This window comes from Halyomorpha halys, unplaced genomic scaffold, assembly GCF_000696795.3.
Source record: "Halyomorpha halys isolate HHAL.00 unplaced genomic scaffold, Hhal_1.1 Scaffold126.1, whole genome shotgun sequence".
Classification (NCBI taxonomy): Eukaryota; Metazoa; Arthropoda; class Insecta; order Hemiptera; family Pentatomidae; genus Halyomorpha; species Halyomorpha halys.
This window is the reverse complement of record NW_027112074.1, coordinates 579,045-596,765: the sequence shown is the minus strand read 5'-3', so window position 1 is coordinate 596,765 and position 17,721 is coordinate 579,045. Positions and strand designations below refer to the sequence as shown.

Below are 17,721 nucleotides of genomic sequence, written 5' to 3'. Positions count from 1 at the left end.
TATATAATATATTTTTACAACATAATTAAGAAAAAAATATATACCTTTAAATAAACATATCTTATCATTAATTACTAAGAGAAAATAAAACAATAAATTGTTACAATATAGAGCCAATAAATTAATTTTTATCAAAACCAAGAATATACTACACAAGAATACAAGAATAGCTAATCGACGAAAGTATGCAGAAGGAAATGAAAATATAGAACCAACGTGCTAGGCGAACCAATACATTTGACGATATGAGAATCCCTAGTAAGACTCGATGCCAGTTAGCACATAACAAGTTTACAATCTTACTATTACTGAATATGATGAAACAATGTTTATAATAGTTTTTCTTAGTTATATGTGGGCGCACCGTTCTAAAACCTTACGCCTTTTTCTCCTTTTTACTACTTTATATTAATTATATCTCTATATAACTTTTTACCTTTTTCGTTTAACTACTTTACACTTTATATCCTATCATTGACCAATCCTATACCATTTTCTAAAGGTTTGTGACACTTGTGGAGACAGCATCTAACTTCCTTATAAATGTGTTCATTTTAAATGGTTTTGCCTAGTACAGAAGTGGAAAGTCGACGATGTCCTTTTGACGTATAATAAAATAAAAATAATTATATATCTTTAGATTAATAAAGAAATATCTCTTAGTAGAGTCATAAATAACTTTATATAAATACGCCTGCCTTTTACTAATCCTATATCTTAGCATTATGATGGGCACAGATAACGGGTCAGGTGGTAGACAATTCTGACATATTTCAAGGAATCAGCTCATGTGAGCTGACTATCGTATGTTTTAACTTCGAACATTAAAAATAAAAATAAAAAAGTCTGATTAGCCTTATACAAAGAGGATTCAGAAGACCTTAATTATAAGTATCCATACCTTAAGTATCCCTTGAGCATCCCGGATATTTGATACAAAGAACACATCTACTAACACTGTCTCACAGTAGTGTAACTTCTTTGTTTCTAATCTTAATTTAATTTCTTTAGATTTCTCCATAAAATTTTAAATAAACTGTAACCAAACCCGAAATGCTTCAAATCCGAGAATTAAAACACAGAACTATCCGAGATTCACATTGAAATCAATGTTTGACATTTTGCAATTTTAAGGAACTTTAGTCGCGTTTTGACTCATTTTCATGTAGAATGAAAAATCATTTTAAATTTTAAAAGTTGCATAGTTTTATTCCAAACTCCTTAACCATCCTAACCCATTAATTCTTAATCTTTCATCCTTAACAATCCCTGATAATCCTCCGAGGCGTCTGAAAAGAAGATGGCCACGGGACCTTCTAGTTTAAATTAATGTTTGAAGTACCATTGGGTGGTTCCTACCCAAGATTTTCAAGTGTATATGAAACATACTACATATTTACCTGTTGTATTATTTTGTACAGTTGTAAATTACAATAAATAAATAATAAAAAAAAAAAAAAAAAAAGTTGCATAGTGGGACAGTGCCGGTAAGTTAGGGCAGGCCCATCTACCACGTTAATCTTCTACATTTCAGCCTCAGCTAAAAGTGTTTATACCTTTATTAAGATATAAGGCAAATACTTATGAAGAATATAACTAAAAATAAACTTTACATAATTTGTGTCTCATAACATTGTTTAATAAAAATAAAATTATTTTATTATTTTTTAGCTGCTTGGAGTATTTTTCCTAAATTATATGCTTTATTGAGAATCTAAAAATGTCTTCCTCCCATCAAGTAAAAATTTTATGAAAAAAAAAATTCATTATTATAAAAAATATAAACTAAACTAGATTTTTATTTATTTTTTCTCACAGATTTTGCTTACTAAAACCGAAAATAATACTTTTTAAAAAAATGGAGATGATGAAATTTTTCCTGGACTTTGTACACACTCTACCTATCATACTAACCCTGATCTTCTCCTTCAAATTCACATACCTCAAAATCGAAAAATTGTTATACATTTTTTAAGTGGATTTACTAGTTAAACTTTTAGAAACTTTAATCTACAAATTGTGCCTTTCAGACTAATTAATACTTTTAAAAAAATGGAGGTGATGGAATTTTTTCTGGACTTTGTACACATCTCTACCTATCATATTAGCCCTGATTATCTCCTTCAAATTCACATACTTTCATTTATCTATGTATAATAAAAAATAAAAATTATTTTTGTACTTACTGTTTTTTAAAAAAAAAAGTTTATTATTATTTTAGTTTATTTAAGTATGATTCTTAGTAATGGTTACGGTCGAAGAGTGTCTTATAATGAAAACTATTTTAATGCCTGGTTATCGACTACTGCAGATATAATCTTCTACTCCTGCTACCAATGTCATTTGGCTAAATTTATATTATAACTACTTAAAAAATTGTTTCAATAAATTTATCAAAATTTTCTCTATTTATATTCATAAGAACTCTTTGCCTCCTTTTAATTATAAAAGATGCAGTAGCATTTATTACTGCCCATAAAATACATACTTTTTACCCTTTGCAAGGTGATTCTTGTTTTTGGCTTTCTTGTGCCTAGCCTTGTTCTTGTGGTGTTTTCCGTGTCTCGTTGCTCTCCTGTAACATAATTTTATCAAAGATCAGAATATTATATTTATTTTAAATATATCTATAATATTTTATTTGTTATATAAATTTATTTTATTTGCTGATTTGGGACTTTTCATTCTAAGATCTATTTTAACGTTCAATTCGTGTATTGTTTCAGAACCAAATTCAATCATGATAAACGTTCAAGAAAAAGTTGTATTTCTATAGATCTATGGTTCTTTAATTATTTCTAGTGATTAGATAAAAATAAAAAAAAAAGATCATAGGGTCCATAATTTGTTTGTTGTGGATTCTTAAAAATATCACACCACTAAAATTATAACATAAAACTATAAAGAAACTTATACTTTCCTTTTACAGCTATCTGACGATACTGTACCGAAGATATCAGGCGTTATTAACATATTGGAGAGTAATAGGTAGTTCTATTTATGAACTGCGATAAAATATTGGACGGTAAAACGGCAACATTACGGTTTTTATGCACGGTAAAAATACACGACATGTCTTAGGCAGTGTCTAAACTGGACAAAATAGTTGAATGTCGGAATCGAACATTTAAATTCCAATACTCCATTAAGCTATAGCCACTCAACTCAATTTAACTATATACACCATGTTTAATTTTTCTTTTAGTCAGACTCAGTGACCATCGCCGTGGCCCAGTCGCGCTTCTCTAATTAGTAAACAACCAAAGAAGCGCAACGATTAAATATCGGATTCGTTCTATAGCACGTCGGTTGGAGAAGGATTGTTTATATATCCGTACATTTATGTCCACATTTCACTCATCTCTTGGGCAAAACTGCCTAATAGCATCTCAACTAGTAGTTCATATTATTGTTTAGCGACGTCTGTGTACGTTATTTATTTCCGTAAAACATAAACAACATAAAAAAGACGCTTGACTCGAAAGGAAACGTTTTATAGATGAAATCAAAATTAAAAAATCAATCTGGAATCACTGTTTTCAAAATTAAGTCAATTGGCAGCACTGTAATTTGAAACCTCACTTTTTTTTACAATATAATAATCGCACTACGTCAGTCAGTGGGATAAAGATACGGTGTCTTACCGTAGGATATTTATCACTTGCATTATCAACAAAACTAAGACATTTTTATGATATTTCTAAAAACATATTTTTAGGAAATGTAGTGATAAATAGTTAAATAATAACTTCTTCAGTTTAATATGATAACTTAACTCATTATAGCAACTACTTTTACTTTTGTAAAGTTTTTTTTATAAAGAGAATAAACAATGGATACAGAAAATTCTTATTTAATCGAAAATAGTTTGTAGTCCACATTTAACTTTTATATTGCAAGTTGCACGTTCCGTATATGTACATTCAACTTACTTCTAACTTATGGTGGAGGTAACTCGTGGTGATTCGAACGGTGGTAAAGGATAGAAGGAAATGAATTTCTTCTAAAAGAGCAAAACAGAGAAATTGATTGTTAAATAAGCTGAGAAATTCTTGAATTGTCATAAGACATTGATTGATTGCTTTGAGTGATTACTAAAATCATTATAAATTTATATCTATAGAATTGTACGAGTATTAATTTAGATGCGGTGTAAAGATGTTTTGGGGATAGATTTCTCTTGTATAAAATTCAGAATCGCCTTTTGCAAAATGGAACGGGTGGTAAAATTAGATTAAGATGAATTCATAAATCAGTTTTATGATTGGATTTTGTAGGTGTTCGTAATAATTTTTTTTTTGTTTCTCCTTTTGCAACGCTATAACTATGATCATTTTTTTTTTCTACTGTAATACAATTACATTTAAAGGAGTTTCAGTTGTTTCTTTATTGATCTATAAATATGACTTAGAAATATCTAATATAATTATGACTTACTGGTAATAAAGTTCATCCCAAGTTTATATAGATGAATGATTAACAATAAAATTAGTCTATTGTGAGGCTTATGATATTTCATCAATCCTGGATCGAAAAGGCACGATTTCGTTAAACACCTCATGAGATCATTGCTTTCATTTTTACTACGGTTAGACCTGCCTAAATTTTAGCTTTATTCGTCTTCTGTAAAGAAGTTCCTTTTTTGCTGAGAATGCCTGCCACTCTGGAAGTTTCCTTTTGCCCTTTTTAAAGGAAATAATGATCCCTTCGGTTTACCAACCTTAGCTTTAATATTCAACTGTTATCTCATAGCGCTCTACAAGGATTGAGGCTGCTTCTTGCATAGCTAGGTCATCTGCAAAAGCAGTTACGGTGGCTTTAAGCATCTCGCATCATCAAAGCTAGAAATGTACATAGGGAACATTATTGGGGACAAAGCCACTTCTTGAGAAATTCCGCACTCTTGTAAATCAGTAACTCTGAGTAGATTCCCAAGTTTCTTGATTTGAGGCTGAGATAATCTTTCTAGGAGAAGTTAAATAATAAAAAAATTGTGACCTTCTCCTATGCCGTCTAATATTACTCGCCGTCCTGGAGTATCATGGAGTTCTCATTCTGGTGTTCGCCTTAAGCAGTTTCCGAATTTTCTATTCATAGTGCAGTCCACCATTGTTACATGAGGTTTCTGATCTGGGTGGTATAGGAATTCACCACCGATTTCGCCTCATGATCTCTAGTCTTGTACTATTTATTCTTCTACTAACTGTGCAAGACGATAAGTTGAAGAATATGATCTGATGGGTAATCTAGGGCCGTTGGGAGTTGCCTTATTAGTAACACCTGATTAAATCTGTACCGCTACAACCCATGAAGGGTCAGGGGTTCAGTACTTTGTAAGGGAGTACTGTTACTAGACCAACGGTTGTGCAAGGATGTGATTTGGTCAGAATCACGCTCGACCGCCAGATTTATACCCAATTAAGGAGGCTGGGTGGACCCCGGGAGGCCTCCAGGACCCCCAGGCGTTGACTCACGGCTACAGTGTAAAAAAAAAACAATTTTCAACCCAGCCGGATTCGAACTCGGGTTCTTGGAGTTAGTAGCCACGGGCTTTACCCCACGGCTACCCGCACCCCAATAACATAGGTTAAATTAATATTTAATACTTATCTGTACCAACAGTAATATATGGACGTAATATAAATGTTGTCATGTACAAGAACGACTGAAGTCTGGAAATTGAACATTAACATCTAAAAATCCAATGTTATTCTACGCATCTTATCACGAATTTATGCAGTCTTTATCTATCTAATTTAGTTTTCTTGCAGATGCACTTCCTTCATATATTCTATTGATTTATAATAATAAAATTATAAAAAAAATATTACATTCATAAATTAAACAAATGTACCATGGGATTTTCGGAATATCATTTCTATCTTTAGAACATTTTTCTGATTTATCCTTAGAAAAATGCTTCTTTATGACGGGTCTTACCAATTTCCATATATATTCTGGTTCATGCTAGTAGCAAAACTGCTGGTTTTTATTCCTTTATGTTACAAAACTCCCGGTTCATATTGAGCTTTATTAAAAAGGACATTTTACCACAAATAAATGTGCCGGATCTACTTTTCAGGACATTCAAAAATTGTGAAATCTAAATGTTGATAAAAATGTTTTTATTTATAATATATAAATCTAATTTAATTTTAATAACATGATAATTTCTTCTAAATAACTTCTTTATATACTCTGTACATCTATAGCGTTTCGGGGTATCACCTTCATAACAATTTTTAAACGAATAATAACAGTTAACGTTAATGATTAAATGTGTTTTTTTAAGCATATAACTTACTGTACAATTGTTCTTGGAGATAGTTTTTTGTAACTTTGGGTAAACAAAAAAACAATTAAATAAAACTTTGTGATAGTGCTAAATTGATAAAAATGGACATGTGCTCATTACATCCGAGTTACTGATATCAATTCTTAATAAGAGTTGTAGATGGATCTTGATGAACTTTCATATCAGCATACATTAGAAAAATCGATCAGAAGGTTACAATGATAACCTAAGACGTTAACACTCATGTTGCGTTAGTTCAACTAATAAAATATACAATGAAAGTCTAGTTGCCAGAATGTAAAATATAAATAAATCGCACATGTTTAAAATTATCATTTATTTTTTGTATCATTTATTTTTCAATTTCGTATGGAAAATTGTAAAGAAATGGGAATGAACATATAAATGTCAAGCCCGGCCATTTGGTGACCATTGTCCAGGTAGCAACATCTGGTAAGGAGGGTTCTAGTTCCAGCAATTCCTAGTCATCTGTGCACAGTTTGCTAAGTATTGTAGGTGTCGCTACACAGTGGCAAGCCTTAGTTGTTCAAAAGTAGTTATTTCAAATTTCTTTTCAATACTGTGGCTCAGTAAAATTAAGGAGTTGTAACCATAATCGTTCAAACAGTAATGACTGTATTTTCAAAGCTAGAAACAACTTTATTATAATGTCAGTTGCATGTTGTGTACTCAAGATTTTTTTTTTTCAACAAATAATAATTTATGCGTTGTTAATTGTTTTGTTTATTCTATGCCACTTGTGTATTTAAAATATTATATTAGTTCTCAAAACACATTTATTTTTTTAATATTATTCCATTATATCCAGGGAGGGCAGGAAAGGTAATATAAAAGTCATAAAAAGGGCGAAATAGGTTAAGTGTCTTTTTTTTACAAGCTGCGTTCTTTACGGATGCAAAACGTAGCATCTTAGACTAAGGGGAGAATAGCGCCTTAAGGTTTTTGAAAATAAAGAATTACGTAAAATAATCAGACCAAAAAAGGATGAGTTAACCAGAGATTTTATAAGGATAAACAACGCTCAATTGAGGTAACTGTACCTGGTAAACATAATTCAGGTTATTCCAGTGCGGGAATTAGATGAGTGTATAAGGTTATGAGACTTAGTAATGAATGGATCCCTAAAATATTCATAAACAATGTAGTGAACGGTTGATGGTATCGGCATCGAACCTTCGGGTTAGCCAAGCTTTTATTATTATGCAGAGCTCGTTAAAAATAAATATTGCTTTGTCTTCCAAACTTTTGTTTTTCAGATTATTGCAATTAACTCAGAAAACAAAAGTTTTGAAGAAGAAAAAATTGTTATTTTAAGTAGCTCTGCAGCTTGTAAAAGACAACCTATTTCGCCCATTATTACTTATATTACTTTTCCTGCCTTCCCTTAATATAATGGAATAGTACTAAAAAGGCATCATTCGAAAACTATCTAGAGATGGTGGTTAAAGTAGTATAAGTCAGCATTTCTAAATTTTCTACAGCTTATAAGACACTACCTATTTCTGTCATTTTGTGCTACCAGCCTCCCTAAATATAATCATGAGTTTCATGGACTTCACGACCTTAAAATGAGTTAAAAGTTTGTAATTAATTGTTCCTATAATACACAGTTCTCTTTCTTTGTATTGCAGTTATAACTATGAAACTTACGTGATTACACAACCTTAAAAATTGAATTAATTGTATAAAAATTATTAACGTAATTGTATGTCGAAAAGGTCATTTTACTGAGCAATATCTTTAAAATATAAATAATATTGGATGATATTTTTGAAATGCATTAAAGTAAACTAAAGGGATTTCAATATTTCATTAATTAGTTTATTATAGTTATATTAATTTATGCCTAAATCAACAAAACTATAATAAGGTATATAATAAATAAGGTAGCTTATTTTTGTGGTCCGTAAAGGACTGCCAAGCGAATTTATACTAAGTCATAATATTTTAGTCCCTTAGTAATTATCATAATTTAAATAATTAATAATATTCAACTAATATTCTGATTGCAGGTATGCTGATGAATCCTTCTGGATATTGTGGTATGTTTAATTCGTTTAAATGGTGTAGATATTTTCTTATAATTTAAGTTTTTCTTGTTCATTTTTATTTTACAAAATAATAAACAGAAAATCGCGCTAAAATGCAATAAAGCCAATCTTAGCGAAAATTGCTACCACTTCAGCTTTGTATCGTATAAATAGTAGGGAAAAAATAGTTTTTGTGTCAGCTATCAGTCAAAACTCTGGCAAAAAAAAACTGATGTGACTCTTTATTCTTTTTCTGTATAATTTTTAAAAATAATACTTATCTCAATTTTTTATTTGTGTTTGCAAGACAACTCCAAAAAAAAATTTCTCAACACTTTACTCTAAACATCAATATTTTTTTAAAACTCAAAACTAGGATATAAAAAAACTATTAATTTGGTGTATTGTTTTAAAATTATCAAAATACCAAAATCAACAAAATGATGATATGAATTTTTATCTGAAGGCTTTGAAAATACATGGAACGTAAATACAATACAAATAATGTATAATTTTTTTTCAACTTTTTATTTTATTTTATTTGCACCTGTAAAAATTAATACAATCAGCAAATGAGATGTATTATATAGATCATGACATGGAAAGACATGTGGGAGACAGCACCTAGTGGTGCATCCTCTTCATGTTCTGCTAAAATATAGGGGGTATTCATGGTCTTTAGTTTAACATGTTTAAGCGTGTTAAATGGAAAAAAATTATGTTAAATGGAGAAATATTTTCCTTCTTTTACCATGTTAAACATGGTTGAGAGTCTGTTACTAGGTCTGCTAAATGGAGAATGACGTCACGCAGCTGACCAGCTGAGCTCGTCACCTTTTTATTCATTGTGTTAGATTACTTGCTTGTAGTTTGTGTTTTGATTGTGTTAGTATTGTTTTGGATGTTTTATAACTAATAAAGCAATGGATGACAATAATAATAATAATGTAATGACAGTTGTCAATGAGCTCATCTTGATTTTCTTCCTCACAAGCTAGAAAATCAACAAGGCACTGGAGTAGCCAAACTTTCACACAACTTCCACGTTTCACTCAATTTAAGCATTATGTAATAAATTACTTTAATCTAAAACTTATAATTAAACAATAACATGAGGTTTTGGAAGGAAAGGTTATAAAACAAGTTGCTCAGAAAATGGTAGGTGTGAAGTGTCTCGTTAGAAACTTTTTTAACAGTCAAGTTGTTATTGGAACGTTTGTATTTTTTGAATATATAGTTTTTAAGAAGTTCCATATGTATTGGCAAGGATAAATCTATAAAGGATTTCTTCTGAGTGATAATTTAAAACATCTGTTCAATATGTAACAGTTGGTAATTTAGCATTTTACGTTTTGTCTTTACGTGTGAGCCTATGTCAACTTTTTTCAAAAGTAAGACCAATTATTTTATTTAATCTCTTGGCAGTATAGGGTAATTGTCTATGTAAAGTGGAAGGCAGGTTCATCTCGAGACTTCTCATGGTCAAACTTTGATCTCCATTGCTTACACCAGTTTGGTATGGTGTCTATAGGTTATGTTGTATAGTCATTGTGGGCTGTAAAGAGTCTATGTTCCTCTTAGTAGCAGAAGTGTCGCCGGCATATGTTGCAGTTAATGTATTATCTCCTACTGGAAGGTCATGCATGTATATAAAATACAGAGGATGGCATGATAGAACCTTGAGGGACTCCTACTTAGATCGATTTCTCACCGTGTTTGTGATTCAAATTACACAATACGCAACGCTTTTCACTTATTTATAAAGCATTCTAACATGCATTTATCTATTCATTTTTTCTCTCAATTATTCATTAGTTTGAGTTGTCTGCGTAAATTAATTTGACCAAGAAATCTGCGTAATTAACTTGCATTTTACTTTAATTATTTTTTAAATTAAAGGAAAGTAATTCTTTATTGTAACTGAACCCACATACCTAGAGAGTAACTAATCAACATTTTTGTGAATTTTTTTTTTATAAGTTATATCTATAATCTTTCAAGAATTTCCATCGCATTCCTCGTTTCTATTATTAATTAATCAAATATTTATTATTATTAGATTTAGAAAAGTCCTCGAGTCTTTGTTGCGAAATAAAATTATTATCAAAATAGCTTACGAAATAAAAAAGCAAAAATATTGCTTCCTTATTCCATATATGAATTTAATTGAGTAAACATAAGAACATCATTAAGTCATATAAATTGAAACGGACGAGTACGGTTGCAGTGCATTTGGCAGCTATGTATATCATTTCCATAAATTAATAAATTATGTTTGGTCATCAATAACTCATTTTTTTCTGATCTCGATGATGGTATAATAGAAAGTACCTTTAAGCGAAGATACAAGGACAGAAATAGAAACATTAGCAATCGTGGCACCTTATGATGGGGCTGGGACGGCCGTAAATGTTCCGTACGTGTCAAGTCATTCTGTTCTTGTTTAGTTGCGGTTGTTATCGCCCGGGTCTTCTATGGCCAGTTTATGGTCCCGAGATCGTCTAATGACACTCTAGATCCGTGTTGTTCTCTTGTTCTCTTGCTGAGTGTGGTAAAACTACAAGCTTATATAGAGTTTATTAACCGAGGAAATAACTTGACGCAGCATGTTACGTCCTGCCGTGATTTCATAGGGAACAAAACAAGCTCCGACTATAAAATTTTTATCGATTCCGAAAAAACAAATATATGTTTTTTATTTTAAAAAAATCGAATTGAGAAGCTGTGTTTTTGCACAGTTTGTAGCTGTAACATTCTAAACAAGTTTTTAAATATCCCTTTACTTGAAAGTTTAACTTTTCGCCGTTTATGTAACAAAGATTGGAATTTTATTTTATAAAATTAAATTTACCTTAATTTAAAATTAAGTTTATATGGATTAGCTGCTACAAGTTGCTTTAAGTTCAAACTCCTGTTTGATTTAGTACAAATCAAAGTTGTTAGGCAAACCCTTGCGCTGCATACACATGTTTGTTCTCGATTTGCATAGTTTCAGAACTGCTAACAGATAAATAATTGTGTTATTTCTGTTTTAATTAATTAAAGAATTTCCACAATCTTCGGGATCAATAATTAACTCTAGTTTAGAATTGTATATTTTAAAATTACATTAATTTGGTAACTAAACACTAAAAATAAATACTTGGTTCAAAATTTTGTGAATTGACTTTAGTGGTGTATATATAATTTAATTTCTTGTTTGGGATAGGTTTGTTTGTAAATTATAATAAGAAATATCCATATAATCTCACACTTTTTATTTCGTTAGCCACGTTTTAGCCTTTTCGGCCATTTTCAAGGAACATTGTTATTAAAATGTTGCAGGTTATTCTACCATTGTCAAATTTTATCTAGTTTTAATAGTTTATAATATCTATTAAAGTCAATCAAATCAATCAAGAATGTGATATATTGTAATAGATAGTGTTAACTGAAAACAAGTTAAAATAAAATAAAAAATGTGATACTATATGGATACTTTTTATTATAATTTAGTGGTTTATATTTAATTTTATACGGCACAAATATAGTAAAGAAAGTATATTATATTTCTGAATTAAATTACCAAGTTTCTGATAAATATCATTGACCGAAAATTCTTTAGTCACATTCCTATGAATTTTTATTATCTACCAACTAGTTTGCCAATATTTAAGTTTTCATTAATTTCTCCTACCTATATTGTTCGTTTTTATAATGAAAATAATGTAATCTGAGGCAATTGGCGACGTTCGGACGTCCACCATGTCTCTGGGTACAAGCGTTTGTATACTGACCTTTATTTACCTAGCATTTTTAGATAATTTGTATTTACGGCAACGCTCAAACATATGGATCCTGCTTATTTATCACGACTTAACGTCGATTATTAGAAAGGGAAGGAAGTTACCTTATCCTAAGATGACGAACATTGGCTGAACGACAGTCCCTCTTGGCCTCTGTCAGGTTGGCAGCCTCCAGAACTCCCTCCAGTTCGGGGCCCTTGGAAGTCTCGCAGGCCAAGGGCTCTCCGGAACCGGAGTAAAGCAGCTGAAGCAACGTCCCACCGTCCCAGACCTGCCTTAGTGTAACATCGTCCCTGAAATAAAACGATAGATTATACACTGATATATAAATAGTATTTTAGGAATTATGGTATTTTATTATTTGTTGACCGAATGTAATTAATTGTATAAAAAGGGTCCAAAAATGATAGAAAACAAACTATTTATTAGTAAGAAATATTTCGCCCCACTTTGCTGGGCTTCCTCATGGCTGAATTTACCAGGGATATAAAACTAATAAATAGTTTTTCCTATTTTGTGTATCTTCCTTGACCGCCACCCATCTTGCTGCAAATACCATTTTTGCTTAGCTTAATTACGTAATATTGTATTTTAAAATAGAACAGTTAATATCTAGTTCTATTAAGAAGTATTGTATAATATCCAATAAGAATAATAGAAGAATAATCAGGAATGTGAAAAAATATATATAAAAAGTAACTATTAATTGTAGACAGTAGTAGATGAAGTTGCCATGTGACATTTTTCCAAAAAAAAAAAAGACTTTATACCTTGTTTAATTTTTCAAGCAATGCAATCTAGATTGGTTTTCAGAATCTAAAAATTAAATTTTATTTTATTTTATTTTTTTTTAATTTTTCTTAGATTCATATGCCTTTAACTTAATAGTTTCATTCACTAATCTCTTCAATATTGCATATATCTTTGTTTAGGGATCCCAATAGAACCTTTTTTTCATTTTATTTATTTATTGAACATTGGAGGGATAATGGAGGTTCTGGTATATTTTGTTTATCTTAGTAAGTAATTATGAACCTATAATACAAATAATATATTCCTTCGTAATTCTGAAAATTACCGAAATAGGATAAAAAGTTTACACGTTTAAAAACGTTTTGAAATTCTGACTTGTACTTATTTTATCACTTTCCCTAAACCTATTCTAACCAGAATGAGTGAGTGAAACGAAATATAATTCATCCCATCCATGCAGGAATCGAACCGGAGCCGTCGGAGTCAAATGGCCTCATGGTTGAAGAAACTTGTCTATGTAAAAATATTTTAACATCGTGTAATAACTTGACCGGTTTCAACCATTTTGGAGTTACACCACTTTTATCACCCTCCCTAGATATATGTAATATATTATGATGATATTGTAATATATTAGATAATTGTATAATAATCATGTATATTACTTTATATTGCGATATTAATAGCATTTTTAAGGAGCTTAGTCGACCTAGGGTTGGACCCTCTGGAAGCCCCTCCGGTTCCTAACCGAGTACCAACCCCCTATATCGGCTCACTACTCCAGTGGTCCTAACGACCCTCTAATTGCCTTAGTATACTGTTTCGTCTCTTTCATCTCAAGTCCTCAACTATTTATGAAGTCACTTCGACCTTCGGTAAGTGACACATCTGCTGCGTGCAATGTCTGTAGCAGTCGCATTATCATATGTCAGTTCCTGGTTGGAACCTATCCCTACCATCATAATTGACTTATTTATGTCACTGTTTTTAATGTTAAGAATATGAAATTATAATTTTTATTTATTTTTTTTTTTTTTTATTTTTTTTTTTGCGTACGCATACTGAAACCCTGATGGACATATGCCTCGCGAATTCACGACACATCTAATAAAACACAAATGGTGCGATCAGTGAAGTAGCAAATAAGTGAAACTTATTTTATTTATGCCTACGACCTGAATTTTAGGCTTCATAAAGGCTGAAAACTAATCGAAATAACGACCATAATAAAGTGATAATTAACAGTATAACATGACAGTAAGGAGATCTGAAATAATAACATAAAAAATATATTATATAAACTAGAATATAAAAAATAAAAAAAGAAAGATGGTCCGGGTTCCGTAAAAAAACTCAAATAGTAATTAAACTCAAAAACTAAAAATTATTTTGAGCCAACGTTTCGCCCCACTTTGCAGGGATTCATCAGGGTTTTTTCTAAAAACAATACAAACAACTTAAATAATATAACGCAGTAAGAGAATAGATAGCATGAAAAAAAATAAATATAAGGTGTAGTTAAATATGTGAAAATCTATATTAAAAAATAATTAAAGTAAGTGAAATAAAGTAAAAATAAGATGCAGAATGAAAAATATAAATAAACAAAAATTACAAAAAAAAAAAAAAATATTAGACAACTAATGAAAACGGAAATAATAACAAACAAAAAAGAAATATAAAAATCTATTACACACTAAAAGACGAAAAATAAGGGAAATAAAGCTTAAGAAAAAAGGGAAATAATGAACATTTTTATCATTCGATCTTCCTGAATTGAAATAATGAGAATTTATGCAAAATCATAACAAACTTTGAGAATATTAGGAAATGAAATAAATATTAAAAATGAAGTAGTGCTCTTTGTAAATAATGAAAAAAATTGAAACTAATATAATGAGAAATGTGCGAATATGTTTCGTGTTTCGTCAGCAGTTCTTTGCTATTCAACTGATCGCACTCTCCGACCATTTTCAACGATTAGAATATTTAATTTTTAACTTCTGAAAGCCAATACAATCTGAAATAAAACTTGAGTGGGTGAAGGTGTTATTTTAACGAACATACGAATTTAAAAAAAAAATTGATGACGTTTTTATTTCTAATTCTAATTACGAAATTAAATTTTTATCCTCTGAAAGGTACTACGATTTAAGTTTAGACAAAAAATTAATAAACAGATTAGACATGGTGCTATAATTTTAACTTAATGTAATTTAAACAATTGTAATTGATTCCAAGATGAAGTCCTTGTTATTCCTAAAGGTGTTGCAGTAAGCCTTTATCTACTTTTAAATTATTCTAGCTATGGTTACTAAAAAATGTCCTGACAAGAAATACCGAGGGCTGAAAAAAATCAAAGGGGAGGCACAAAAGGGTGTTGGTTTCTTTCAGATCTCCTATGTTATTGTTTTTATTATTCTGTTGTTCAGTAGATTCGCTGGTTGTTCTCAACCTAAAGATGTACAGGAAATTACAAATTAAGATGATAAAATAAAAATATTTCCTAGTCGCATACAATATTTGTTTAGAAAAATGTATTATTATTTATTTCATAAAGAAGTCTAATAGGAATTATACTAATAATAGTAATAAGGAACACGTATGGAATTCTTTAAATTCAAATTTCAAGGATGTCGTTTAATCTGAAAGATGTCATAGTTATCCTTTTCATTGGGTAATAGATGCAGTAAATGCACCAGCGAGGCATAAATTATGAGCACTTTTGAAATATTTGCATCTGAAGTATATAACCTCAGTATATAACTTAAATAAGAAGTAGGATATCGATAGAATCCTATACAGAATTCAAAACACATTACAAATTTTAAATTAAATCTTGAAATATATAAAAAGTTTCAGTACTGCGAAGCAGTGCTAGTAGGCAGTCCTTTTTGCAGGTTTCGAGGGGTGAGTTGAGTCCCCTCAACCATTTTGATCATATGTGTATCATACTTCAGCGGAAAGCCTATAAAACAAAACAGCAAAAGTCGTTTAAAATCTCTTTTAATTTACATAAGGAACCACTACTAAACTACCATATGAGATGTTTTATAAAAATTCTGTGTTCGTCGACTCCACTTATTCCTAAAGTTTCACCTAAGCTGTTTTATTAGTTCAAGCAAAAGAGTATTTGATAATGCTTAACTTCATTTTAAAACATAAAATAAATTATCTATAATGTAAACAAAAAAAAAATTTATTTTAACTCTGATGTAAAAAGAAAAATCTCATTTTAATTAAAAGTCTTTCTGGCCCATATTTTTGTCAACCCATATTTTTTTCATTTCTAAAATGGGGAATAAAATTGGCAAGCCGAGACATCTTAAAACATTGTAGTCAAAGGCCGTACTGCATGCCATTTAAGAGGAATGCTCGTATCCTGGTATGCTTCCAACTTCTACTTTTGTAGTTTTCCCTTTGAACTAACAAGACGAGTCAGTCAGCAGAGTGGTTAATTATAAATCTCCCTAACTGACGGCGATCATGACCCTTATTAACTGACAGGAATGGGGCCAATGTCGGGACACCTTCCTACTTCTGCCAGGTGAATCGGCGAAACGGCTACAAATTGCAAGGTTCTTAGGCGGCGAAAATCAAGGTTGATTTATTTAAACTTACCTTATAAGGGGCCTATACTTATCGAAAATTAATCAGATCATAGAGGACGCATATTAAAAATTTCTAAATGGTAACTGACAATCGATTTCAGCTTGTAGTTAACCTAGATAAAGACAGTGTATACCTAAAAATGTAGAGCGACAACCACTTTTGTTTGCAATTTAATGTGCTTTAATTTCTTATTGTATTCAATTTTTCAAAACCAACAAATTTCAAGATATAAGGAAGAAATCGTTAAATCAAACGATTCATAGCACATCTACTAAAGGTAGATGTGCTAAGAATCCCCAATCCGACGCGCTAACGTTTTAGAGTGGTTTCTCATATAAATTAAAATAGATTTTAAGCGACTTTTGCGTTTCTATAGTTGTATGATACGCGGTGGATTAGAATGGTTCAGGAAACACAACCCTCGAAACCTAAAGGTAACTCTGAACCATCTAGATCGTCTGCTCACCATGCGGAAATACTATAATATATATCCATTTGGATTTCCGTACGTATAATATATATTTTTTTGTATTTATTCACTTTTTATTTTAGCATTATTCATGGCACTATATTTTTATCAGAACGAAAATAATTTTGACTCTATATGAAATATTTATTATTAAATTACTGTAAACATCAATTTCTAAAATTGTTTAGATTTATTTGAAAATTTCTTTTTAAAACATATTTTTTATCACGTTTATTTTTCAAAAAAGTGTTAACTAAATTCGAATATGATTCGTTGGATCATTATTAATATAACACAAATATCAAATTTATTGATAAAGTTAGGAAAAAAAAGATTAAGATTCGGTATTCAATAAAATGTTTATAATTTTTCCACCATTGGAATTTTTTTTTTTAAAATGCACTGATTTTACTAGATTTAAGGTGAAGAATTGAAATTTAAATGAATGTCAATAAAGTATGTAAGAAAACAGGAACATAAGGTAGTCCAATGAATTTTTTATTTTCATTTCATGGATTAATAAAATACACATGAAGTGGTTTATTAGTTCGTTATTAATAGTTCATTCATTTATTACTTCATTCATATATTTATTTAAGTTATCAATATTTATAGAAAGGAATTCTTTAATAACGTTTCTAAAGTAATAAAGGCAACCAGTTTTCACACAAATAAAATCAACCAATCTTTTAAAACTTTATATTATATAAACTATGCTTTCTATAGGCTTTTAATATACATATTTATATTTTAAAA

The 17,721-nt window shown here is 30.1% G+C and overlaps 1 protein-coding gene across 2 annotated transcripts in view; it reads right to left on the bottom strand.

Moving 5' to 3' along the window:
* Window positions 1-17,721, bottom strand: part of GIIIspla2 (Phospholipase A2 group III) — a 164,208-nt gene that overhangs the window by 68,256 nt on the left and 78,231 nt on the right. For both annotated transcript variants that reach the window (XM_067050023.1, XM_067050024.1), the window contains exons 2-3: window positions 12,236-12,424; window positions 2,489-2,575 (exon numbers count right to left, since the gene is read on the bottom strand). In XM_067050023.1, coding sequence (XP_066906124.1) covers window positions 2,489-2,575; window positions 12,236-12,424 — 276 coding nt within the window. The remainder of the gene's footprint in view (window positions 1-2,488; window positions 2,576-12,235; window positions 12,425-17,721) is intronic.